The sequence below is a fragment of the Malaclemys terrapin genome, chromosome 5 (genome assembly GCF_027887155.1).
Source record: "Malaclemys terrapin pileata isolate rMalTer1 chromosome 5, rMalTer1.hap1, whole genome shotgun sequence".
In the NCBI taxonomy this organism is placed as follows: domain Eukaryota; kingdom Metazoa; phylum Chordata; order Testudines; family Emydidae; genus Malaclemys; species Malaclemys terrapin.
This window is the reverse complement of record NC_071509.1, coordinates 58219792-58246300: the sequence shown is the minus strand read 5'-3', so window position 1 is coordinate 58246300 and position 26509 is coordinate 58219792. Positions and strand designations below refer to the sequence as shown.

The 26509-nt window shown below is 39.7% G+C and overlaps 1 protein-coding gene across 1 annotated transcript; it reads left to right on the top strand.

The window, feature by feature from the left end:
* Positions 1–486: 486 nt before the first annotated feature.
* Positions 487–25975, top strand: ASAH1 (N-acylsphingosine amidohydrolase 1). Its single transcript, XM_054030253.1, has 14 exons — positions 487–626; positions 8413–8459; positions 8668–8758; positions 10052–10138; positions 12092–12170; positions 13345–13419; positions 14803–14848; positions 17654–17798; positions 18812–18866; positions 19126–19207; positions 19865–19996; positions 20325–20448; positions 21092–21148; positions 22811–25975. The coding sequence occupies exons 1-14, from the start codon at positions 555–557 to the stop codon at positions 22898–22900; spliced, it is 1182 nt and encodes a 393-aa protein (XP_053886228.1). The 5' UTR covers positions 487–554; the 3' UTR covers positions 22901–25975.
* Positions 25976–26509: the final 534 nt, after the last annotated feature.

Below are 26509 nucleotides of genomic sequence, written 5' to 3'. Positions count from 1 at the left end.
CAAATCCTGTAATGGACAATTATGGAATAATCTGCCCATGAGGGAAACGTATTCCTTACCCCAGGAAGTTAGTGACTGGTTTATTCCAGGTGGCTGCATGAAGGCTTATAGCCCTGAAACAGTTTTAATCTTAACTAATGCAAGCCTTCACTGTCCGTATAACTAGCCCGGCCGTTCCATTTTTTGCTATGACGGCTCTGCATCGCCGAGGCAATACATTCCACAGGACAATCGTGGGGGGTGCAAAAATAGCAAATTTCCTTATTCCGGTGTGCTGAGGCCTGCTGCTCCCTGCAGAGCCGCCTAGCCCAGCGGCCCGCACCCGGACTCCTGCACTACCCCTTGTTTGCTTCTCGCTGGGTGCCAGTGGAACATTCCTCACCCTCTGCCCCCCTCCACCGTGAGCGGTACCTTCCTGGAGATGAGTCACGTGGCGCGCCCCACGCTGGGTGTGGGTGGTGCGGGCTCAGGGCTGTGTCACATGACACCGCTTTTCCCTGGTTCCTGCGCGTGCCGGCTCTGTCAGTCTGTGTGCGGCGGGGCCTAGCAGCAGAATGAGTATCTCGCGCTGGCCGCTGCTGGCGGTCGCTGCCGCCGCGGCGTTCGCGGTGCTGGCCGAGGACCCGGTGAGCGGCGCGTCGGGGGCTGCTACGTGGGGCATTTCCCCGCGGGTTGCAGCTGTCGGTGCGGGGCTTCCCCCTTCCCCGGCGGGCAGGTCCCTCCGAGGCTCGCCCGCAGCGCCTTGCTGGAAAGCGCTGGCGGGCGGATTGCAGCTGTCCCGGCCGGGCGAGGGCTGCCCCTGCTTGCGGGAGGAAGCGCGGCCCTCACCGGCTCGGGCGCTCGCTGGGGTTGTGCCACCTGCAGCGTTCTCCTCTCAGGCAGGGGCGGCCCTCGCCTGATGCTGCCTCTGGGTCCCCGGGGGCGGACACGGAGCCTTGTCCGGAGTAGTTGTGTGCACGGGCCACATCTCGCTATTCAAGGCACCACCCCAGGCTGATAGAGGAGACAATGGGCTTCCACGCCTGGGTTAGTAGCAGGCAGGTGGGAGGTTTAGGAGCCTGGGAGTCAAGCTGGTTTTATTTGCTCTTGTAATTGGTATTGGTCTAAACTTTCAGAGTGGGGTTCCCGAAGCTAGGCACCTCGGTTAAGCACTTAGCATTGCACAGCTGTAGTGTCCCTGACGGCTTGTATCCTATCCTCTTTGGCTTCAGTGGAGGCTGGGGGTGCTCAACCCTTCTGAAAGTTAAACCACTTAACTAGGTGCCAAGCTCAAACTGTAGCCCTTGTTAATGATGTAGATGCTTGGTGTTTTGCTGTGCAGAAAGTGGTACTGTCCAATCTACAGTAAGATCAACTGCTTTTCATCCTGTTGTGTGTGGCTGAAGTTACAGGTTCCTCTCCTCTTAACTATTTGCCCCAAACCACTCTTTGTGTGGGTTAGTTGTAAAGTACAGCTATATTCTGTAAAGCAAGAGGTGGTTAGGGCTGTTCATTCTGTTTGGTGATGCCCTGAAACAGTTAACTAGTAGTTGTGTTGGTTAAGCAGCAGGATTTAAATGTGCAGAACTTTACTGGGAAAACTTGATAATTCTCTGTAAAAGGTATAGGCAGAAAACCAGTATTCAAATGAGATCTTCTAGGAGTAACTAGAAGTATTTATTAGTCTGCTTCCTACGACAAAACATACAGTTAAAACCTTCCCTGGGTTAGGAAAAGTACAGACACAATAATACACAGAAAAACTATTGTGACCTGTGGGAGAACATTTGTAAGACCCAACTTTCCCTAAAAACTCCAGTCAGGTTAGTGTCCCAGGGAACTTTTCTGAACTGAAGCTTGGATTTTCTTCAGTGGGAAAAGAAAACACTTGAAGGTTTGGGCAATAGTCAGAATAGCAGAAATCTAGCCAAGCTAGTTAAACTCCTAGCTGATAAATTTACACAAATTGACTTTTGTGGTAGCCCTGTGCAGCTGCCCTGTAACTTTTGCAACCTTCATATACCTCTGAACTAATCCTCTCCATACCTATCACTTCATTTCAGGAGTAGATGAAGTGAGCTGTGTGTATACACTTGTGAAGCACTCTGGGATACTTTGAGATAAAAAGTGTTCTATGTTTGGATTATAGTAGTTTCTAGAGACCTCATTCAGCATTGGGATCTCATTGAACTAGGAGCTGTGCAAACAGTAATAACTTAAACCCCTGTCCTGAAGAACTTGATCCTGAAGCCCCCCTCTTCAAAGTGTTTGTATGTGAGTAACTTAACTTTGCATATGTGAGTAGCCTGAAGGCAAGACTACCAATGTAAGGCAATGTACCTGTGTAATAAGTATTTGCAGGACTTTGGCCTAATTAAAGACAAGATGCAACAAGTGGATGCCTTATGAATCACAGCAGCTGCTGTTCAACTGTGCAGTGCAGGATGTTTAAGTCCTGGATATGTTAATTTTAGATCATATGTAACCACTTTAAAAATATTCTGTTTTTAAATTTAACAAATTTCAGTAATGGGCTATATGAGAGCAAGGCCCTTTATTTATCTATTTTAAATTACTTGATTAATAAGCTATTGTCCTGGAAGTTGTTTTCCTTGTGCTTGCAATGATTATTTTGCATCTTATATTTACTTAATATACACTTCTGACTTAGTTTTCTTTCTTGTATGAAAGATTAAGTTGGCAAAGGCTTCTTGATGAAATACTGCAGTACTGCACTCAAACGTACCAATACAGTTTTTAAAATGTGAAGGGGGGGAAAGAATCTCAAGAGGACTGCATGCCATGTTTATTTGTAGTGTTATATAAATAGAGAATTTAAGATCATTTACTTTTAAACCATTAAGTATGGTTACAAATTTTTATTTTTAGAGGGAGTAAATACCAAATTGATTTTATTTGAACTAGATAATTTATATAAAATGGTTTCCAATTTTTAAACAATTGTTTGTAGAATAAATAATTTGTACTGTATTTTAGAAGGAAAAATATATCAAACAATAAACAATCCTAAGGATTCCTGAAAATCTGTACTACTGAGAATAAGGAATTCAGGAGGAGAAGTCCCATTGACTTTAATAGGATATCTTGAAAATCTCTGCCAATATAGTTAGGGCAAATTCTTTGTTTTAGAAGAGTCCACTTTGAATTTATCTTCTCCCTACTCCACAGCAATGTACAATTGAACAATTGCTTCCTTTTATGACTTTCTGTGGTCTAGGTAACAGTTGTCTTGTTTCATAAGTGAACCTTAATTCTATTACAGTATCCTTTTTCAAAACACTGAAGTGACACTCTTACTTTTGTGTCAGGACATAAAATGTATTGAAGACATGCTGTGTAAGCAGAGTTCATCATTTTGATTGTTTTCCGCTAAGTAGTCTGTATCAAGCATGCTGTTAGAACATAGCATATGAATGAGCTGACATACTCCAAATTCTAATTTATACATGACTTTTTGATGCAACTGATCATATCTTTTTAAAATATGAAATGTGGCCTTCACCAGTACAACAAATATTTGTAATAAGTTTATAATGAAAGTATTGCAGAGGTAATTGAAGGGAGGCAAAGGGGATCTTAAAATCCAGCCAGATTCTTAGATCTGGATCTTGCAGTTGACTGCACACAGGTGTATCCATGGGGCTCCATGTTGACATGGAGCATGCTGCTGTAGTGGTTTAGAGGCACTTGTGTGAAAATGTGTTTGGGTAGGCTATTTAGAGGTGTGGCAGGTGAGTTGGTGGTGAAGTGGATAACTATATGACTGTCATCTTTGAATTTGTGTGATTCAGTTTCTTATAAAGAACTTCAGGTTTCTCTTTGATTTGATGCAGATGCATTAGGTTAAAGTAGACTTCATACCACCGGTAATCAAGCTGGTTTCTCGTCACTAGTAATAAATATCCTATAGGGGACATGCTTTCAGTTACAGCTGTGTAACCCCATTGTATTGAGAATTGCACAGGTTGTAACTGAATGCCTTCAGTGGGTTGTACACGTAACTGAGGGCAAAACTTGGTCTTGCAATTTCAGCTTAGATAGAACTGAAAGCAAAAGAAAATTGGGCTCACTTGTCATATCTACATTGGTTCTGCAATGCTGTTAATTTTTTTGTATTACTTGTTACTATTATTCTGAAGGATGAAAAACATCAGTAGGATTATTACAGCATGGCAGAATACTGCCCTGTAATGGGAGAGGTAAAGAAACTGTTTTTATGGAATGTAGAATTCTAAGCTGTCTTTAGTTACAAAAAGGATGCTGAATATCAATTAGTCCGATAGCTTTTAATTTGATTATCTTTAATGTATAAAATACTATTCAATGTTATAGTAGTGCAAAGGGAGATTACTAGAAATAATAGGGTTAGGTAAGGGAAATCTTACACTGAGTAGCGAGGAAAATTTCCAGAAATTCTGGAGTACAGAATATTCTTCCAAGGCAATGATGAAAACGCTGTTGCTTGGAATGGACAATTTAAATGTCCAGAATGAACTTTATAAATGTAAATAGGCTAGGCTTGAAAAGTTTACCCAACCGTTACTAATCTGGGCACTAATGCTACCCTCTACAGTGACAAATTTGTGGCACCATGGCTCCTGCAGTTTACAAGAACTAAAACGGCTATGTTCTACATTTAAAATGTAACTGTCAGCTTTCTATTTAATAAACTCAGTAAATGGATGGCTGACTTTTTTGGACTCACTTTCTTCATAACTTGGCTTCACTCACTTTGATCACGGCATATCTTTTCTATGTTGTCTTCAGTGTCTTTCATCTTACCTTTTTCCCTGCATTGCATTATCTTTCTCCGTTATATTTTTTTCCTTCCACTTCACCCCCACAATCTATCGTGTTTCTCACCCTCTCACATACATTCATGTACACATGAGATTTGGAAAAACTTTACCCAACATCTAACAGTCAAAACAAAACCTGGTAGCAAAAGGTTGGTAAGAAAGAAGCAGCCTGTTTGGGCCAATGTCCAAGCAAGAAGCTATCCTATCTCCAACCAAAACTTCCTAGCTATTGAGAAAGAGGAAAGTATAGGAATTTTTACCAAGATGCTGCTTCAGGTCCCTGCTTCCAGGCTCCACTTTTTGTAGCAGCCTCTGATTAAGTGTCTGACATACCTGAAGCCCACTTTCATGGCTTCTGAAAGGGAAGAAGATCTTTCTATCTACTAAGAGCAGCCTGACTGTTAAGAGGAGAAGGTGTATCTCCTCTATCCTTCCTCCAGTTTCATAATAGTTGTGAAGGAAGGGGTCTCCCTTACCACACTAATAGCTCCAGACCTGTGCTCCTAATTTCATTCTGTTGCTGGGACATGTGTGTCAATTTCACTGCTGCTCCAGAGGAGCTTCTGAACAGCATCAATGAAACTAATCAGTCTTGTCAATTTCATGCTTTTGCTCAGGAAAGCTGTGAATAGTTGATGCTCTGGAACTGTCTGAAGATCTGGGAACAGCAGTGTATGTTGGTTCAGGAATGGAAGGCTCTCTGTAACTCTCCATCTAGAAACTTGTCTGTTTTCTTGAACTTAACTTTCCAATCAAAACACCACACTTAATGTTTAAAAAAAAAAAAAAAAACACTTAAAACGTTACAGAACACACACACAATGACTATAACTGAAAGACTATAGAAAAATCACTTCTGGTTTTTAAGTTTATTTCCTTTTGAGTACCCACAAAGGACAGTTTCACATCCCCACCCACCCCACACCCCCTTTGATTATGTAGGTTATTTTACACAACTAGAGAAAGGGGAAGCCTTTTAAGAATGATTATGGAACAGCCAAAATTAGCTTGGGGCATATGTAATAGCAGCATATGTAGGACCTGAAACACCAAACTTTTTTTTTTAAAGTTGGATTTCAAGCTAATGTCCTATTATGTTCACATTGCTAGAGGCAATAATGTTTCCTCAATTAGTATAGACATGGCCTAGGTTACCATATTGAGCTGCTTATCAACAAAAGGATTCTGGAGTATCCAGCTATCACTTTACCAAAAAAAAAAAAAAATTCCCCAAGAAGCCAAATTTCCAAACTGAAATTTGTCATTTTGCCTTAACAGTAGATCACTAAGAAGCAGTTGGGTGCATTGCCTGGAAGTCTGCAAACTTACAATGTTTACCTAGTTTTCTTTTATAATTTCGTTATGAAGGGATAATGAGTTTTTAAACCATGCTGGCAACAAAACCATGGATCATTTTGAGATACTTGAATATTTGTCTGTTTAGCAGTGTTTTTCAGCCAGATATCTATTTTGGATGTGGCACTGTACTAATTGCCTGACCTAGTTCTGATTTTGCTTTATCTGTTAAACAGAGATGCATGTGATGGAATGTTTCCTTTTTTAGTATTGCAAAATGTTAAAGTTTCACAAGATATAGTTTGGCTGTTCAGAATTCAGACTCTTTATAGCCTTCTCTGTCACCTGATGTCTCCAGCTAGCTTCCTTATTTTAGATTCCTTAATTTGGTAGTTAGCCTCTGTAAGTTTGAAATTTGTTTTACCTTTGTCTTAATTAGGAAGAGGCTATAACAACTGCACCACAATGTGTTCATGCCCATGAACCTGCATACTTCCTATAGTCACATCTAGCATGAGCTGTGATTCCCCTCATAAAGTTTCTTCCCAATCATCCCAAACAGAGAGAATACAAATGTATTACGTTATTCAGTGCTCTGCTGATTGCTGTTCTTAGCTGTGACTATATAGTGACTAGGACAACAGGGTAAATAAGAAGCAGCTGCCTGCCAAAGAGTAACCTCTATGGTAGGTATAAAATCTCTTTGCTAGATTAACTTGTTACAGATCAAAAATCCACACCAATTATATTGCACAAGTATTAATTAACTTTAACATTTTTAAATGCCCTGTCTTCCTCTGTGATTGATACCATGGAATAACTTGTAAGATAGAAGGTACCTTGCACAGTGTCACAGGCAGTTTGAATTTATGAATCTAGGAAACTTAAGATGAGTTGCCCAAGGACAACTTGTGTCTCCATCCAGATTGTTGAACATGAATATATTGGCTGGCAGTTGTTTAGTCTGAATGAGTTGTATGCCCTTTTGTCAAGGACAAACTTAATCTTTCTTACTGGTGCAACCAAACAAACTGCAAATAATTGATAGTCTGCCTGTTAACTTGTAAATGGCATTTGTGCCCATAAAACACTTCGGGGTGCACTTGTTCTGTAGGGCAATGTGGGGGTGTGCTTGGATGAACAAAACTCAGAAGCAGGCTGGTAATTTTTTCCATTACTTCTGTTAGCTGGCTACACTTACAAGTCAAATGAGGTGAGTTGCCAGAGTGGAATAGCTGGTGCAGCACAGGATTGGGAGCAGGGAGACTTGGGTTCTGACCCTGATGCTGACTCCTAGACTTCGCTATAGTACAAAAAGTATTCATTGCTCACATTGGGTGCAGCTGTTATGCTTGGGATTATGCTGGCAGTTAATCAGTTTCTGTATTGGTGCTGAATGTAAAATTAAATGGTGCCAAATGTAATTTCCCCTTGGCTACATTTTATTCCATATTCAACACCAGTTTAGCTGCACATGTCAGCAATAGGTAATGTCTGTACCATATAGCAAGCTCTCGTGACTTAAGTGGTTTGCTAAATTTGTATGTGCCTTTGCCACCCATCTGTAAGACAAGGATAATATCAAACATGCCTATCTTGCACGTGTGTGGTGATTTACTTAATGCTTCTGAATTATTCTGACCACCTAACAGAATGCTTTGTAAATGCTAAGTGCTATCACTGGCACCTCTGATCACAATAGGAGCAATCAGTTAATATATAGGATTAAGTGCAAGCCATTAGCTTGTCCACTAAACAATAAATAATCTTAAATTCACTTGTTCAGCTTGGACTACCAAAATATGGGATTTTTTCCTAGCCTGTTGTGATTGCTCAGCTAACCAACTGGTTAGATTATTCTTTATGATAAAAGTATGAATGATTCCTTATCATCCCCAAGCACCTGCTTGTGCCTGAGTGTCTTAAGGCCAGGGTTACTGTCCCACTTCCTCTGTCAGGCCCTTTAAGGACTGTCCTGTTTCAACACCTTGGAAGTCAGTAGGTAACTCCCTCTCCAGCTTGGGGAGGTCAGCCAGTGAACATTTCTGCAGCTTTTCCCCAGAGACTGCCTTCCCCATGTGTTTCTCCCTGATCCTTCATAGCTGCATGTGCTGCCTGGTTCCCCTAATTGGTCAAACTGGAAGCCCCTGTACTGGCACAGGGGAGCTGGACATGCTTCATTTAAAAGGACCAAAAACCTAAGACTACATAGCATATTAAAAACAAACAAACAAAAAAAGGTAACCAAGAAGTTGGTTTAAAAAAAAAAAAAAAAAACCCTTTACATTCTTAAACAGTACTGTTTCTCTCTTTACAGTTTGGAGAAGACTGCAGAAGTAAAACATATCCTCCTGCAGGACCAACGTGAGTAACTCAAATTACTGGTACACTTTCTACCACATTACAGGAAAACAGTGAATTCGGGGTGGGTGGGGGGGAAGGCAGTTTAAGCTTCTGGCTTGCTCGCATAACAGAATCAAACAAAAACATCTTTCATATTTTTGGCCTTTTACTTGGTATAGCACAGTTTTATAAACTTGTATAAATATGAACTTTGGTATCTGTTTTTCAGATTCAAAGGGACGGTTCCAACATACATCATAAATCTTGATTTACCTCCCAGCAGAAGATGGGATAAGTTGCTGAGTGACAAAAAAATAGAGGTATGAAATAAATAAAGCTTTTGCTCTTAAGTTTAGCTTTAATAACTTTTTTTCATGCAGACTCACAGGAAAGAGTGAGTGGGAAGAATTTACCTTTGAAATATTTAATGACTAATGTTTCTAATTCCAGTTTTCTGTACTTAAACTAGTCTGATTAAGGTCTTTACTTGAGGGGGGTGGAGGGGATGGTGGCTTAAGTAAACACTTTTCTTCCTACAAAATGTTTATTCTCAAACTGGATCTGACATAATAGAAGGTAAGTTAACTAGTAATTAGAACACTTTGAAGAGTGGTGTTTCCTGAGGTAGACTTCATTTTCTTATCAACGTTTTCTCCTTAAATCTAAACACATTTACTATGAGGGAATTGTGCCAGACAGCTTTCTGGGGGCTGAAGTATTCTATCCACAAACACAGGATACAGCAGCAGTAGTCTTAACTTTCCCACACGATCCAGTCAGTATGCCTCCTTCCTAATTTGGAGAAACTGACTCTGGTGCTGAATGGATAGTCCATTCCTCATCACCATACTGTTTTTGGCCCTCCTAACACTGTAAATTAGGGCACCAACTGTGGTGGAGCTTTTTGTGGTATGGAAAGAGGTCACTAAATTTGGTTCATTCAAGCTATCTAATAAGCCATTGGGTAGAAATAGCTCTTGAACACTATTCAAGTGTGTTTGGTTTGAAGCTAAAGAGAAAAGGAACTGTTTCAGATTTTCAAATCTGCCTGTCTCTAAAGTTAGGCTTAAAATTCATATTTAGGCCTCTAATTAGAAGTAGCTTTTTCCCCCAGATGTGTTGAAATCAATGCGAGAAGCAGATGCCCAATGTCAGCTGGGGCTGTTCATCACCTCTTAAAACTAAGCTAGTTCTGCTTTTGCCCAAATACAGGTTTTAGGAACCTGTTTTTAGCTAGACTTGAAAACATTGGTCTATATTTTTACCAATATTTTAGACCATGTACTCCCTCTTGAACCATGTAAACCAAATCAGTGGAGTTTCACCATTTACAACAGGACTGCATTTGTTATGTGCACACAAGTGGAGCAAATTTGAAGCTTTTCTAGTATATGTACTTGAGATAAGTTCCTTAGAATAGGGCCCTTATTGTTTCGTGTGAATAAGATAGTGAGCAAGGGTTCCAGAATTAGGCTCTTAAATGGCTGCAGAAATTGGCAATGTTTGTCTCTCATCACTAGCATCAGATGATCATTTTTGCTTTTATAATTTCCTATATTAAAATGCAAAAGTTACCACAATCTTGAACTCTAACTTAATTTTTGCCTTTCTAGTTGAAGACTGTAATTCAGAGTATTAAAAATATAGCAAATGCATTCGTCCCTAGTGGCAAAGCTGTTGAAATAGTGGATACTAAGTTGGTAAGTATCTTCAGTGTCTGGGGTGTGTGTGGTTTTTTTTGTTTGTTTGTTTTTGTAAACACATCAAATTGTATGCACTAGCCCCCAGAATGCAGTCCTAGAATCCATCGAAATGTAGGGCAGGAAGGGACCTTGAGAGGTCATCAGGTCCAGCCCCCTGCATAGAAACAGGATCAAATACACGTAGACCATCCCTGACAGGTTTGTCCAACCTGTTAAAAACCTCCAGTGATGGGGATTCCATAACCTCCCTTGGAAGCCTATTCCAGAGATTAACTACCCTTTATGGTTAGAAAGTTTTTCCCTGGCTGTAGATTAAGTCCATTACTTCTCCAGAGACTGAGACTTCAGATATGATACTTATTTACTTACTCTTAGTTTAGAAAACTTATTTTCGTGAGTTAAATTCTATCTGAAGCCAAATGCTAAGCTGAGGAAAAAATTGTCACAAGTGTTCTGTTTGGGGGAATTCTTATGAATTCAAGAAAGTTTGAACTTAGTCTTCCTATCCAGTAGGAAAATTCATACGCGATTGACAATGACTTGGTCTCTTTAACAAAACAAACATATTGCAATGCTGTTTTTCCTGCTGTGCTGTACTTCTTAGTCAGTTCCTTTAGTTCATTGGATGTGGCATAAGTGTCTGACCACAACAGCACTAGTGAATTTACCAAACGGTCTTGATCAGAGTCCATTGTTTTGGACGAACAGCAAAACTGTGGCCCCTCCCCCTTTAACGACTAGCAGATATATGAAGTATTTGAGTAATTCACAAGTGTGGCAAAACTGAATTGAAACAGTAAAGTTTTGAGCAGCAGCAGTAATATCTGGAGTTAAAAATACTATTTTACTATGTGCACTTTTGCAAAGGATAAAAGGGACAATAGCAAGAGAAATTGTGGCTGTGGTGATGGTTGATCTATATTGTAAGAGACATGTCTGTGTACACTGCAATTTCCTTTTTATCCTTTGTACATTTTTAGACCTCAGCTGCTAGACTGACTGAAATGAGTTTTTTTTTTTCTTTTTAAACTCTTAAGATAAGGAGACCCACATGAAACAGTCCTAGTGATTCAGAAATGCCTTTTATGTCTTGCTTTTAGAAGTTAGATTCTTTGGGTCAAACCTTCAAGCCTGGTTGATCCAGGCTTGGTACAGGAACTGAGCAGGGAGCAAGATGACATGGCCACATATGCTAGCTGTGCTCAAGCTAATGTGCTAAAAATAGCACTGTGGATGTTGCAGCATGGGCTAGCCACCCAGGGGGGCCAGGCAGGCTTGTACTTGGTCAGCTAATTCATGCCATAGCCCGGGCTGCAATGACCACATTGCTATCTTTGCCATGTTAGCTTAAGCAGAGCGAGTGTGCCAGTCTTTCTGGACTGGGAAGCGCACTGCTAGTTGCAGTGTAGACATAACATTAGACAACTCTGCTTCCCTCATCCTGAAAGCCACAGAAGGCCAGATCTGTACCTACATAATTTACAACAGTCTCATGCCACTGGATTAGTAGGCACTGTGGCTACACCCCATCCTACTTCCTCCCATTCCAATTTGCCTCTGTGGTGGAGAATGGGTGGTGTAGGTAGGGATTCCCCTAATCAGCATTACTGTGAATAGTGCCTGGGATTTGTCTTGGTCTCAATGGTGACAAGACTATACTTCTCTCCCCATTACTGTCTGTGGTCTCAAATTAACTGGACATTGTGCCCATCTCCATTGTTTGAGTGTAGAAATTTTAATAAACTTAATTTTTATTCTTCAGGTGCTTCCTTGCCTTTTAATTTCTTCTACAAACCCCTCAAATATTTGCAGAGATATTCAATGTCCAGTTTTACAATGTCCGCCTAGAAAGATGTGACTAAGGAGGAAAGCGCCTCTGTTTAGAGACCAACATATTATTCATCTTCAGTTACAATTTAAACAAGTCTTTTTTTTTTTTTTGTCCCCCAGGTTCGACTGATTTCCACCCTTCCCTACCCTTTCAATGAAGAGCTCAAAGGGATTGCAAATGCTTCGGGCATTCCTTTGGGTAATAATTTCAACATTTCAGTTCTATAATGTCTGAATCACTGGTTGGTTGGTTTTTTTTTTTTTTTTTTTTGCCCCCCTTCTTTAAAATTGCAGTGCATTTATCGATCACATTAGCCTGCGCTCCCTAATTATTCAGTATATAATTGGTAATTTAGTGAAACACTTTGTGATGCTTTAAATTAAAACATTATCTGTAGAAACATGATGACCGCAAATGACACTTGTAAGATTGTGACTTGTAACCCTTCTGTCCAGCCATGCCCTCTCCCTGATGGCCTTGTGAAACAGATCTTTTGCTGGGAGATATGGAAGCTCTCAACCTAGGACTGCTAGAAGTTGTAGCATTCCTTTGGTGAGAGTTCTTTGCCTTTCCCTACACCCACTCCCAACATGCCAAAAGGAGCAGGGTAGGATTGCTTGTGGGACTTTTCTCCCCAGAAAAGCTGTGTATAGCTACATGCCATAGTGAAAAGCAGGCCGCATCCACGCTGCAATGTGTAGCTACATGTGCAAATGAAAGGCATCCCGCTGCCAGAGCCACACTGCTAAAAAATAGCCTTGTAGACGGGGGAGGTGCTGCTTAGACATGTAGAGAGCCATGTAGGTTACATACCCACAGGGTTCAGATGTGACTTTACTTGCCTAAGCAGTACCTCACCATCTACACTGCTGTTTATACCCATGCTGGGGAGCATGCAGCGTATGTACTCTACATGCTGATGTAAGGTGTGTGCAGACACCCACAATGGATCTCTGGGTACTCCATTTTCTCAGGCAGATCAGGAGAACCACTGATCTGTGCTTTTTCCCCCAACAATCCTGGCAGTGTGCAAGCAGCATGAGCAGTGCTATGTTGAAGATTTTGTGTGATGCAAGTTGCTGAACAAGGAAAGCTGTATCTTCAGTGTCAGATTTGGGTGGGCACATAGGTGCAAGAGAATCTAGCCCCATGTTAGTTTAGTTCTTAAGATATTGAAGCTCCTTATAACTCGTGAGGCTCTTGCCTTTAAGTGAACTGACTATTGACTCAAACCCCAAGAAAGTCAAATTGAAATTTTGGGGAGAGGTAGTGCTGTAGGATTCTCCTTTCTCCAATAGACGTCTTTTCTAATAGCTACTCTTTTTATTGACAGTCTGGCACTTTGATTGAATGCTCCTCCTTTTTTTTCTAGGAGAAATTGTTCTGTTTAATATCTTCTATGAAATCTTTACAGTATGTACTTCAATAGTAGCAGAAGACAAATCAGGTAAAGTCTGTTCCTAACCACTTTTATTGTGAATCTTATGGGAGCAATGGCTTTTGTCCTGTGTAAATGCTTTTTGGTTGAGCTTTGATAATAGTCCACTATGAACTTTGCTATTGCTGGCTTCTGTTTCTTGCTCTGTTGCTGTCCAGCTGGATGAAGTGATTTACTCAAGGTCACTGCTCCCTGCCTCAGTTTCCCCTTCTGGAAAGTAGCGATGATGATATTGAACTCTATAAAGCACCTTGTGATCTAAAGATGAAGAGCACTATGTACAAGTTAGGTACTTTATGTGGAAGGTGCTCAGATACTGTAGTGATGGGCAGCATTTATATAACTCTAAACCAAATAGTTTTAAGTGGCTGATTCATACCTACTGAATTTTAAAAAAAAAATCACTCCATGGTCACAGTGTTCTCAGTTGCTAGGTGAGAGGACTGGGTTTCAGGTTTTGTTTTCTTGGTCCATTCTTTCCCCTTAACTGCACAGGCACTAATATGAGTTGTCTCAAAAGGAGTCTTCCATTTCTCAGCCAAATGGGTGATAGCTTTGAGGGTAAGAGTGAATTCAGTGAACAAATGGCATGAGGATTTCATTTGCTGCTTTTTCCCTTCCTATAAAGGAGTTCTGATATTGCATGGTCACTCTTCCCATAAACATTCAGAGTTTTTACAGTGCATAAAACACCTTTACAGACAAACAGAGTAGACCATCTACTCATTTAAAACAAAACCCTCAAATAGCTGTGGATTGAAGCAGTAAACTGGAACTGCTTTGTATTCATCATTCCATGGACTCTGAAACACTAGCCCAATCTGTAAACTACTATAACTTTCCCTATGTTTCAGATTTACTAGGGTAGTTGAAATGCCTTTCCAAGTCTCCAGGAAGACACAGCACTTTTAAAGTTACCCGATTATGTATTCAGTCAGGTGTTCTATCATGTTAATTTGATAACATTCCATTTTATTTAAAAAAAAATTAATGGGAAAACTGGGATAATTGTATTTTAATGCCCAAATAATGTCGGGGATTGGAGTCCAGTTTGAAATGGAAAACAATGGGACAAGTGATATTTCATCAGATTAAAAAAAGCTAAGGTTAGAAAACATTAAATTTTAGAAAGGAAAAGCTTTAGAAGCAGGCTTGTTCCAAATATCTTTTTGGCAAAAATAGCTTATTTGGTCTCCCCAATCATTCTTAATATAGAATGGTCTTCCTTAGCATCCATATTGGTATAGCAACACCCACAACAGCATCCAATTATAAAATCTTATATCTGCTATGAGTTCAGCCTGCCTGTTTTTCTTTAGTCCGATAGAGCCGTAACCCCCTAGACATGTCTGTTTAAAAAATATATTAAAATAACTTCTCTTCTAAATCCAGGAAAGCTGTACCATGCTAGAAATTTAGATTTTGGACTATTTCTTGGGTAAGTACTTGTTTCTGTCTGTCCTTTATTTGGAATCATTCTATGATTTCTGAGTCCTAAAAGCAACTTAGGCTTGAATGTTACTCTGTTTGCTGTTTTTCAGTACAAGCTACTAATTTAACATTTACACATTGTCTGACTGTTGCAACTAGTTACTGTAACTTTTCACTGTATATTTCTGGTATAATGAAAAAGACTAGTACGGGCTAAGAGTACAGCTCTCCTAACCTCAAGTAGTAAAATTACCCTTATTCCATACTTAGCAGAAATGGCTGTCATTCCACTTTAAAAAAAAAAAAAATCATCTTGTCCTGCTAGCATGGAAGAACCTCATAGATGGTACAAGTGACTTCTTCTCTCTCCCCTCTCCCCCCCCCCACCCCCCGCCCGGGGAATGGGCATGAATAGTTGCTGGAAACACGTGTGCTCTGCTCTGTCCCAGCAGATGGAACTCACTCTGGCAAAGAGTCTGCTGTGGCGCAAAACACAAAGGAAACAATATAAAAGAAAAGTAGTGGATCTCTGGGGTCACCAAGCTTTTTTTTTTTTTTTTTTTTGTCAATATCTAATTCTTCTAGTAGCATCATGTGAACTGAAGAAGCACTTGTACCATGCCATCTAGATTATTCCTGCTGCTTTTTTTATGGTCCTATGTATGTATACACACACACACACTACAGCACCATCAGTGTGAACTCTGGAATTTAGTTTCCTTAAAAGGATAGCTTGGGTCAAACAGACTTTAGCTTTTACATCTAAGATCAGTAGAAATGTTTCCATGGAATCTTCTTTTAAATTCTCTTGGAGAGTTTGCATCCCAAATATTGCCACATGCTAGTGCATGAGTCCAGTAAACAAAACTGACCAGTTTATATTTTTCTTAACTCAGAGAATGTAAAACATAAATAGTGAAAAGTAAACTGAGTATGGAACAAGGGTGAGATTTTACCACCCTTAAAACTATCTATGGTGCTGCTTAGTGTGCTTTGTTTTTTAAATGTGTATACATTTAACCTGGCTATCACTGTACTTTCAGGTTGTTTTCAGTTTTTATTCTTTAACTATAATTCATGAAGTTATATGTCCCTAGTAGGCCTACTGTCCACCTTGCTGCTTATAGACAGATGGACTAAAGATTCAACTGTAATATTCTGAGAAATGTCTCTCTAAACAGTTCAGTTTATATTTGGGTAACCGATATTACCGTACAAGTCATTGTTTTCTTGACCTCTCTCAGCATTCACAATCTCTGTTCTGTCCAGAAGCTGGTAGTCTACTCACTATTGTATATCTTCTAATGATCTGGTGTTTGTATCCATATAGATTCTATATCGGGGGCGGGCAAACTTTTTGGCCTGAAGGCCGCATCAGGTTTCGTAAATTGTATGGAGGGCCGGTTAGGGGAGGGGGACGTGGCCCAGCCCCCACCTCCTATCTGCCCCCCCTCCCTGGGGACTCCTGCCCTGTCCAACCCTCCCTGTTCCCTGACGGTCCCTATGGGATCCCTGCCCCATCCACGCACCCCGCTCCCTGTCCCCTGACTGCCCCCCGGGACTCCTGCCCCCATTCAACCCCCTGTTCCCTCCCCAACCACCATCCACACCCTGACCACCACCCCGGAACTCACCTGCCCTCTGCCCCTCCCCCCGCCGCCCCCTTACCGTGCTGCCTGGAGCACCGGTGGCTGGCAGCGCTACAGCCGTGCCATCCAGCTGGAGCCAGGCCACGCTGCCACCACACAGCACAGAGTACCGGTCAGGCTCTGCAGCTGCGCTGCCCCAGGAGCTCACAGCCCCGCCACCCAGAGCGGGGCAAGCTGAGGCTGTGGGGGAGGAGGGACAGTCTCCCAGGCCAGGAGTTTGGGGGCCGGGCAGGACAGTCCCGCAGGCTGTAGTTTGCCCACCCCTGTTCTATATCATGTTCCCTTCCACTCACTTTGTTTGAATAGTCTGAGCTCCATTGTTTGGCAGTAGTTTTCCTCCCAACTGTCTTAATAGCCAAGAATTTCAGAATTCCATTAATTTATTCTCCCATTACATTTCTGAAATGTCAATTTTATCTAGGTTTTTCTAATACCTCCACAAATTAACCATAACTACTGTCTTCTCCATATTTTTACTAGAACTTCTGCTGTTTTGTGTGAGCTTCATTGATCAGTGCTCCTCAGCATCTTTCAAATTCCCCCTGATTAATATCAATAACCTCCCCACAAAGAACTTCAACTCTGGTTCTTTTGGCTCTCACAGAGAACCCCTATGTCTCTTTAATGAATCCTGATAGTATTGTGTCTTTGCTTTCTCAGTGTCTGTATAAGATAGGGGCATGGATGAGACTTTAAACTAAAGATGGTGGTCCCCAATGAGATATGATCACCCTTCGTCCAAGAGATATACATCTTTTGTGTGCTTTAAAAGTCTCAGTAGCTCCTGGAATTCTAGGTAATATCTCTGCCAAAAGTGGTACAGTTGTTATGACAATTGAGATTATTTCAAGACCTCTTAATAATAGGGTTAAGGTGTCTGGGTAAGTATTGTGTAGAGTTCCAATTTGGCACTGAACAATTGAGTATGGGCCAATATTGGGTCTTTAAAACCATATATTCACCCATAAACTGCATTTTATAAATTCGCTTTACACTTTCTTCATGCATAGATTAGCTAGAAGTAAGGAATTAAAAGTAATGCTAAATGTGGAATTAAGAACACTGTTACATTGGGTGCATGTGTACATTAATGCATAGTTAAATGTTGCAGTCTGTGTAATATGGGTTAGAGTTTTTTCTTAATGCACACTTTCCTCCTGTAGGTGGGACATAAAAAATAGTTCCTGGATTATAACTCAGGAATTGAAGCCCTTAGTGGTGACTCTGGACTTCCAGAGAAACAACAAAACAGTATTTAAGTCTACAAACTTTGCAGGATATGTGGGCATGGTGTCTGGAATCAAACCAGTAAGTATTCTTTGTTTGCAATGCTACAAAACTTTCTGGCGCAGATTTTCTTTAAGAGCACAATTCACCTTCCTTCCAAGGATCAGTTAGGAACAGGTTTGAAACTTGTTCATTAGTCAACTTCAGAGACTGTCCATCTTTTGTAACTATGAGCCCTTTACACAAGTTAGTAGCCTCCAAGTTTACTCATAGTTGAGATGGAAATGTACACTTCCAAAGAATGGAAGAAGAAAGGAGACTTGTTGGAAAATGCCATTGATTTGCAGAGTTTCATTATAAAAGGAAATTGCCCACATAAAATACTTGAACTTTGAAGCTAGGTTGTGTGGCTAAAGGAAAATTTCACTGTCTCAAAATTCAGAATCGTGCAGTCTTGTATCCAACACAGATTTGGCTTTAAAAAACGAAAAATTAGATGAGCAGCTTTGTGAACAAGCAAAAAATGAGATCACTTGTGATTCCCAAAAAGAGGAGAAGCAGTGAACTTGGAGGTCGGGTACGTTATTGGCGGGCAACTGATGTGATGCTCATGTAGTGGTCTGATGGGAGAATGACTCCCAGCATTGGATTAACACAACAGCAAAATCTACAGTAGACTAGTATCAGAGGGGTAGCAGTGTTAGTCTGAATCTGTAAAAAGCAACAGAGGGTCCTGTGGCACCTTTGAGACTAACAGAAGTACTGGGAGCATAAGCTTTCGTGGGTAAGAACCTCACTTCTTCAGATGCAAGTCATCTGTAGACTACAAACCCCAGGATCCATCTCCAGTTCAGCCTCGTCTTACCCACCTCTAGATTAGTACGGTTCTGCTCCACGTGTGTCTAATTTTGCAATCCCTTTCTCAATGGAGTAGTTCCACTGGTGTCTTCTGGGAATATTCACATGAACAGATTATAGAATCCAGCTATATGTCCACCTTAAAGTACAGTGTTACTCATTGCAGTGTCAGTAACTAGTTAACTTTCATAATGAAGTGAAAGATACTTTAACTTATTTTGTTTACTATTTCCCAGGGAATTTTCACTCTTACAATGAATGAGCGCTTCAGTCTTGACGGTGGTTACATTGGTGAGTAACTGAGACTTGTTGCTTGAATATATAGCAAAGTTTTCAAAATTTAGGGGTGCCTGCTGACTTCTCTCCCTCTCTCCCCCCCAAAAAAAAAGCTGACGTCAGTGTCAGATGCACAAGACCTGGGGGGGAGAGGGGGGGAACAGAAACCGAGGTTAGGAATTATACCAGGTATGTAGAAACTATAAAAATCAGGAGGAAATAAGGTTGTGTGTGTCTGGGAAGAAAAATTGTTATAACTGGTGACTTCTTTCAGGAATCTTTGAGTGGATTCTTGGGAGGAGAGATGGTATGTGGATGGGCTTCCTCACCAGAACTGTGCTAGAGAATGGTACAAGGTAACACGTTTTTTCTGCTGATCTTTGTTTATAGTGGTAGTGCTGTGGATATTTAAAAAAAAAAAAAAAAGTAGTTAGGGAGTTCTAAATGTTAATCTCCTATTAGAAGCTTGAAAATTAAACTGATCTCTGCCTATTTTGAAAATGTGTGGCAGATCTTTTTAGAAACTGGAACAGGAACCTTTTCCTGGCATGCATGCATGTGGGTCCTTGATGAGCCCTTTTTTCCTTAAATGACAAAACCTCTTCAGACACTAGCACAAGTTAGGCTGTTGTCGTGATATTGGAAAGAATGCTTTGTTTCACTGCAATGCACGAGGGGGAGTGCAAAACACTTCAAATGAGTTATAAAGAAGTTCCTGTTTGTCTTGACAATAGTTAAAAGAAGACTATCCAGGAGACTTCTCCCAGCAAACTATAGGCTTTTTAAATAGTGAATCAAATTGTAAACATGAGCAGCTTGCTATTGGGAATTTTTACTTATACAAACTCAGAATATTGTTACTTTATGTAGTTCTATTAAAGTTTACTTATTGAATAAAAGAGTCTGATATAATGGAAAATACTTTCTTGCGGATTGGTATTTGGGTATCCGTAGGGTTTAAAGCACACACACAAATGTAGTTCAACAAGACTCTTCTCTGATGCATTACTTAGTTATCAAGAAGCAAAAGACCAGCTGGTTAAAACAAGACTACTGGCTCCAGCTTACTTCATACTGGGAGGAAACAAATCTGGAGAGGGCTGTGTGATCACTCGTAGCAGACAAGCTGCCTTGGATATCTGGGAGTAAGTACACTTAAGAGCAAGACAAATTCCATTGACATAGACGTAGCACACCTGTGTGTTTGTTTTTTTCCCTTAAGAGAGCAAGCTGACTCTCTAGTATTTTATTGCTTGATTTTAAAGCTTTTAATCCAAAAAGCAGTGTTTTGATATAGTAACTGGTTTACTCAGGAAAAGTGCTTTTATAATCCTATTTCACTAATCTGCTCAGGAATCTCAAATTCTTTAACTAGTGTTGTCAGTGAAATACACTTTTTCCCCTATGCTAACCATATCTGTATCTGTGGAGTATTTAACCGAAAATGAACACAAATTTACATCTCTTTTCAAGCCTTGATGCAAATGGGGGCACATGGTATGTGGTGGAAACAAACTATGATCGTTGGAAGGCTCCCCTTGTCTTGGACGACCGTAGAACACCTGCAATGAAGTGCATGAACCAGACAAAGCAAGAGGTAAATATTTTTTACATAACTTATTTAATTTAGTATTTTGAAATGATCTGAACTCAAGCCACCTCCATAGCGAGGGTCTGCACTAGCCATGGCAGTTCAGGGCATTAGCTTGGTAACAGGAACTACTAAGGCATTGTGATGAGAATTTGCCTACATGATTTATGTATAATAAAGCTCAGCTGGCTGCTGCTAGGTTTAATGGGGAGGCTTCTTCCTGGTCTAGCCTGAGGCTCTCACTACTTCGCATTTTTAAACACAAATTTCTGAATTTTTTCTTATGCAATACAAGTAGGTTGGGGTACAACTGCTAATATAAAAACACGTCCTAAACTACATATAGGGATTGCTTCATCCATGAGCGAAATACTACAGCTGACTTAACAGGTGCCAAATGCTACAAAACTGCCCTACCTGCAGCAAAGCCTGGCCTGCCAATCTCTAGTGCCCACGTATCTTCTGACCGGAGGATGGTTGAGGAGTTATGTATTTTTTCAGTCTGCTTTAACTTTACAGCTGAAGTAGTCAGCAAAGAGGATAATCATTGTACTCAGCATTCTGTTCTCAGCATGATCTTGCTATGTAATTTTGTATGTAAACATGAGCTAATATAAACGTAGCCAATTGTGATCTACTTGTCTTTCAGAACATCTCCCTACCAACCATCTATGATGTTCTCTCCACAAAGCCTATTTTAAATAAGGTAACCATTTTTTCCACATTTCTTGCAATGGAGGTGTGTTTCCACAAGATGGGCATATCACTTTAGGCCAGATTCAGTGGAGTTTCACCTACTGATAGCTTGGGCTAAATTTGACCATGGTTGATCTCTGTATATTTTGGCAGAAACTTGAAACAAAAATAAAAAACAAAAACAAAAAATTATTATTGGTCTTGAAAATGTAAAAGAATAACCAGCAAGACATCTACTGAAACATCAGTGAAAATGCAGTGCTCATACTAGTTTGTAAGAGGATGTGCAGCAAATCCAACTTGTTCAGAAAAGGATGAATACCTCATCATTTCTAATAGCAGTCAAATTACACAAGCAGGGGAAAGCACTGACATGAGATTCCCAAGTAAAACTTCCTTCAAAATATGTTGGAGTCAAAGTTCTCTGGCACTTCACAAAATGTATATGAAATCATTTAAACTTATATCTGTAAATAGAGGCAAAAACACTTAGCATCAGATTTGGATGAGGTCAGATTTACCGTTACCCATGAATTTAGAGGTTAAATATCCAAAGGAAAAATCTGGTCCAGTCTGCTTACAAATTGTGACTCATATCACACACACCTTATCTTCCTTAGTGCCAGGAGCAAGGAATCTACATAAGAACGGCCGTACCGGGTCAGAACAAAGGTCCATCTAGCCCAGCATCCTGTCTACCGACAGTGGCCAATGCTAGGTGCCCCAGAGGGAGTGGAGCTAGCAGGCAATGATCAAGTGATCTCTCTCCTGCCATCCATCTCCATCCTCTGACAAACAGAGGCTAGGGACACCATTCCTTACCGATCCTGGCTAATAGCCATTAATGGACTTAACCACCATGAATTTATCCAGTTCTTTTAAACGCTGTTATAGTCCTAGCCTTCACAACCTCCTCAGTTAAGGAGTTCCACAAGTTGACGGTGCACTGCGTGAAGAAGAACTTCCTTGTATTTGTTTTAAACCTGCTTCCTATTAATTTCATTTGGTGACCCCTAGTTCTTGTATTATGGGAATAAGTAAATAACTTTTCCTTATCCACTTTCTCCACATCACTCATGATTTTATATACCTCTATCATATCAAGGAGACATCAATCTAATGTCAAGGAGCATAGATCAAAGGATGAAAAGTGATTATCTTTTGTAGAGATAATGTAAATTTTAGGATAATGTTTCCTCTTTTATAAATACACTGATTCAAGAACACTTCAGAGGTTCTGGGTCTTCATTAAGGATCAGTCCAAAACTGGTTAATCAGCGATCCGCATAACTTAGACTTAATTCTTCTAAAACTTTCGGGTTGCAGCTCAAGATGCTACTTCTCAGCATGCCTAAAGTTTCTCTCTTAACATATAGAATGGACACTTAATGGTTCTTCAGTGGGATTAGGATTAAATTTTAGTTATAACTGATCATAGTGGTTAACTAGGTTTTTTTACCTTTGTGTGGATGGCAAGAACATAATCTTATTCTTGCTCTTACAGCATACATGTAATGTTTTACTAAAAACAAACCTCATAATATACACAACTAGAAATATTCGGAGTTAGAAGAGCCAGATAGTTCTCCATCCTCTGTTCCTCAGCAACTATCTGAAATAAGTAAAATGTGAATCACAGGAGGGATAAAATGAGTTTCCTTTTTCTTGCTAGCTGACTGTGTGCACAACACTGATGGAGGTTTCAGAAGGCCGTTCAGAAAGTTATCTGCGGGAGTGCATAGGTTCCTGTAGTCCATGGTGATCCTTCACCCATCTGGGATGAGCTCTGCCTGTTGGAATTGGATGCCCTTCACTAAAAAGAACTGTACCTCTGGAAAGGGGCTCTTCAGCCTCCAAATGTTTCATCAGAACTTTGATAGCTATTTGCATATAGCTATTAACAAGCTTCTAAGAATAGATCTAACGTAGCACAGGTCGGTTATCTGCTTTTTTTGACAGTTCAGACAACTGTGTACTAGCATTTTGTTTCTACTTCCAAGTATATTTCTGTAAGTGTAATACAACAATCGCCTATTGGTCCCTGCTAATTTGTTACTGCAATTGTTCACTATCAGAAAATTCCTTTTTTAGATTAAAGATACTTTTAAACTACAAAATTGCATTAGCGTGGCACCCTCTCCCAGTATGAGAAAACTAGAAATGGCGTAAAGGCAGTTGATTAAATGAGTTCTGCTACTCTTCCTTGTCACAATAACAAATTAAGAGTTTTATATAGTTGTTTGGAAGAAAGTTTAATGCTGCTAGTCCAGTATTAAGGATGTATTTCTAAAATGTCTGTGTAAAATGACCTAGCCATAAAATAGCTCCTCTTACAATAAACAAGCTGTTGGGGAATGTCTTGTGTTACATCTGGGACAGAAGTGGCCTTTGGTGTTTGGGAGATTTTTACCCACGTTATTTCCTTGGCATGACATTTGCACTCTAACAAAAAAAAGCAAATGTTTCAAAACATGTATTAATACTAAATATTCCTAGAGAATATCCATCTACTTTTTGACATCCAAAGTGCCTATGTATGAGTCACTTATGCACAAGACACCTATGTACACATTTAATGTAACTTAGTCTGTCACTTGCAATGAAAATAGGACATTACTTTATGCAAGTTGTTTGCAGAGAAATTATCCTGTGAGGAACAATCAATTATTAAATCACCAGCTAAATCCATAAAGCTGTATGGAGAAAGAGGGTGTACTACAATAGAAAGTATTTGAAAGACCAGTAATGTTGGTTCTATTTCTCAGTTGTTAAAGATCCTTGCAAAGGACAAAGGAAATATAGAAACCAGAACTAGTAAATTGGGATGATATTCAAACTGTAAGGAGAAGTTTAAGATGCCTACTAGAGCTGAGTGAATGATTATTTTTTTTGTTGTTGTTCCTTGGCAGAACTGAAAAATCCCCAAAAAACACTGTTTCTAAGTGAAACTGTTTTTGTTCTTGTTTCTCGACTTAAACTGAAATTGTTTTGGGTGGGTTTTTTCTTTTTTTGTATCAGAATGGTTTTAGGTGTTTCACCCTCTAAGTAAATAACTACTTCTGAATAAAACAATTTTAAAATGAAAAGCAAAAATATTTCATTTCAAAATGGCAACATGAACAGTTTCACCTTTTTAAAAAAAAAAAAAAAAAAAAAAGCCAAAGTTATACAGACACATTAACTTGTGCTGTATATACTTGGGTCACATTGGAGGCTTTTCCCCCCACCCCTCTGATACTATCTCAGATGTTTCAGAGAACTGTTATCTCACACACAAATGGAAGTTCTGAATGTTGATTTTAATTTTGGCAGGGATATTGATATTTCAACAGTTATAATAGCAGTAATCACTTAACTTTCTGGCTTCTAGTCTCAAACTATAAAACAAATTAGGTTCAGCAGTTTTTCAGCAGGTGGTAGAACATATCATTAAAATGGTTTAGGGGACTGCTCAGTAGGTTTTAATTGCATCCAAACAAAGGCAATGTTCGGTTAACTTACAAAGCACCAACTGTCATTTCAGAGTTTTGGTTGTTTTTTTAAAACCAGTGTCCTATTTAAACATACATAATAGTGTGAAAGGGGAATATGTATACAAATATGTGGGAAAGAGACTAGACCGTATTCCAATGGTGTGGGAAGACCAATGTTTTGTATTCAATAGCCAAAAAATTCCTAAAAAGTGAGATTTAAGTTTGTCTTCACTGTAGTGCTTATTAATTTAAAGCAGACAACAGAACTAAATGTGATTAAATATTGAGAATATGGTGATCATACAGATGCTAAATTCACACCCCACTTTGAAATATTAACTGGACTCAGACAGCTACATGCAACTTATCCTAACTCCATTCATTTGCAAAGTGCTGTAAAGATGAAAAATCAGTACCTCAACACTGGATGTTAAATAGGTCATGAGCTTAGTGTACAGAAGCCATAAACCTACAATGCAACAGTTATGAAAGTCTCATTTGATGCATGTGATTATAGTGGGCAGATATTACCTCTTATATATACAGTTGCAAACTATTCCTGTTAGAATTTTTTCCACAAACTCAAATTTCTAAAAACATCCACCTTTTGGAATTTGAACTGCTGTGTGTGTTGTGTGCTTTAAGGAACATTCCTTTGGAAAGGATGGACTAAGTGTCTCCAGCAATTTTAATGCATTTAGAAAAGGGAAGAAACTCTTTTCTATTAATTCCACCACTTTTTAAAAAAAAACTAATCAAATGTTAGGAAAATATCAGTCCCAATCAGTTTGCTAAAGCCATACCTTATTAAAATGATTAAAGCTTTGATTTCTTCCTCCCTTCCTCACCCCTCACCCCCCCATCTCTTTCCTAGATCACTCTCCCTCCCCCATATGCTCCTACAGGAGGCTGGAACCTGCCTTAGCACTCTGTCACGGGGACCTCTTAAGCAGCCAGCCCCATTACTAAAATAAAGTCACAGGTGGATTTTTATTTTATTTACTGAAGTTTAAATAAAAGTATTCATCCTTCCCTAAACTGCAAAGGGATGTGCCCAAGCCTTTATTTGTGTGTGTGTGTGTGTGTGTGTGTGTGTGTGTGTGTGTAAATATCAGCCAAAACCACTGGTCACATTCAATCCAGCTTTGCTAATCATTTCAGTGCTCCCTTAAAATGCATTTTTGGCAAATGTATTATGTGTTGAAAAACTTTGCCTCACTCTAATGCTTAAACATGCAATATACATGTATGACCAAGCATCAGTTTACATCCATAGTTATCCTGCATGACTGGCAGTGGAAAATTTTACACAACTTGCTTTGCAGGATTCCAAAGTGAATTAATAAAACTTTCTGATGTCTGGAGTATTTGTCATTGATTATACCTGGCATTAGTGCCTAGCCTCCAGCTCTGTGCATTAAGCATGTAGGACTAAGGTTTTTTTTTTGTTTTTTTTTCTACCCACAGCCTCTTAAATTTTTGTAGATAGTGTTTTATGGTAAACAGCTGAGCAGCCACAAAGCTGAGCCGTTCATGCCTAGCATATGAGCAAAGTGGCATTCATCTGTCCCTTCCAGATGGTGTAAACAATTATTTTTCTCCTACTATCCATATCTGGATAAATCAATGGGGAAGCAGCTAGTTCAGGTGCCCTACCAGCTTTTAGGCAGTCACAAAATCGCTGTTTTGCCTGAGGCATTAAAATAAAGTATAGTTACATTAACAGACTGAAACTAAAGTCGCTACATGAACCATTTTAAATTAGTTAAGTCAGCAAAGATGCTGAATACTTGACACCTATGTAATTTTCTTTTTCAGATTTTCCTCAAATGAAAGAAATTAAGCATAAATTTTTCAGAGTCATTATCCATTGGCGCAATTTACCAAGGGTCATGGTC

What these genes read in the sequence shown, in the direction of transcription:
- ASAH1 (XM_054030253.1), top strand. Translation starts at nt 555, where the DNA reads ATGAGTATCTCGCGCTGGCCGCTGCTGGCGGTCGCTGCCGCCGCGGCG. An exon ending in AGTAGCAGAAGACAAATCAG is followed by an intron (nt 13,420 to 14,802) that starts GTAAAGTCTGTT and finishes TTCTAAATCCAG; the next exon opens with GAAAGCTGTACCATGCTAGA. An exon ending in TCTTGACGGTGGTTACATTG is followed by an intron (nt 18,867 to 19,125) that starts GTGAGTAACTGA and finishes GACTTCTTTCAG; the next exon opens with GAATCTTTGAGTGGATTCTT.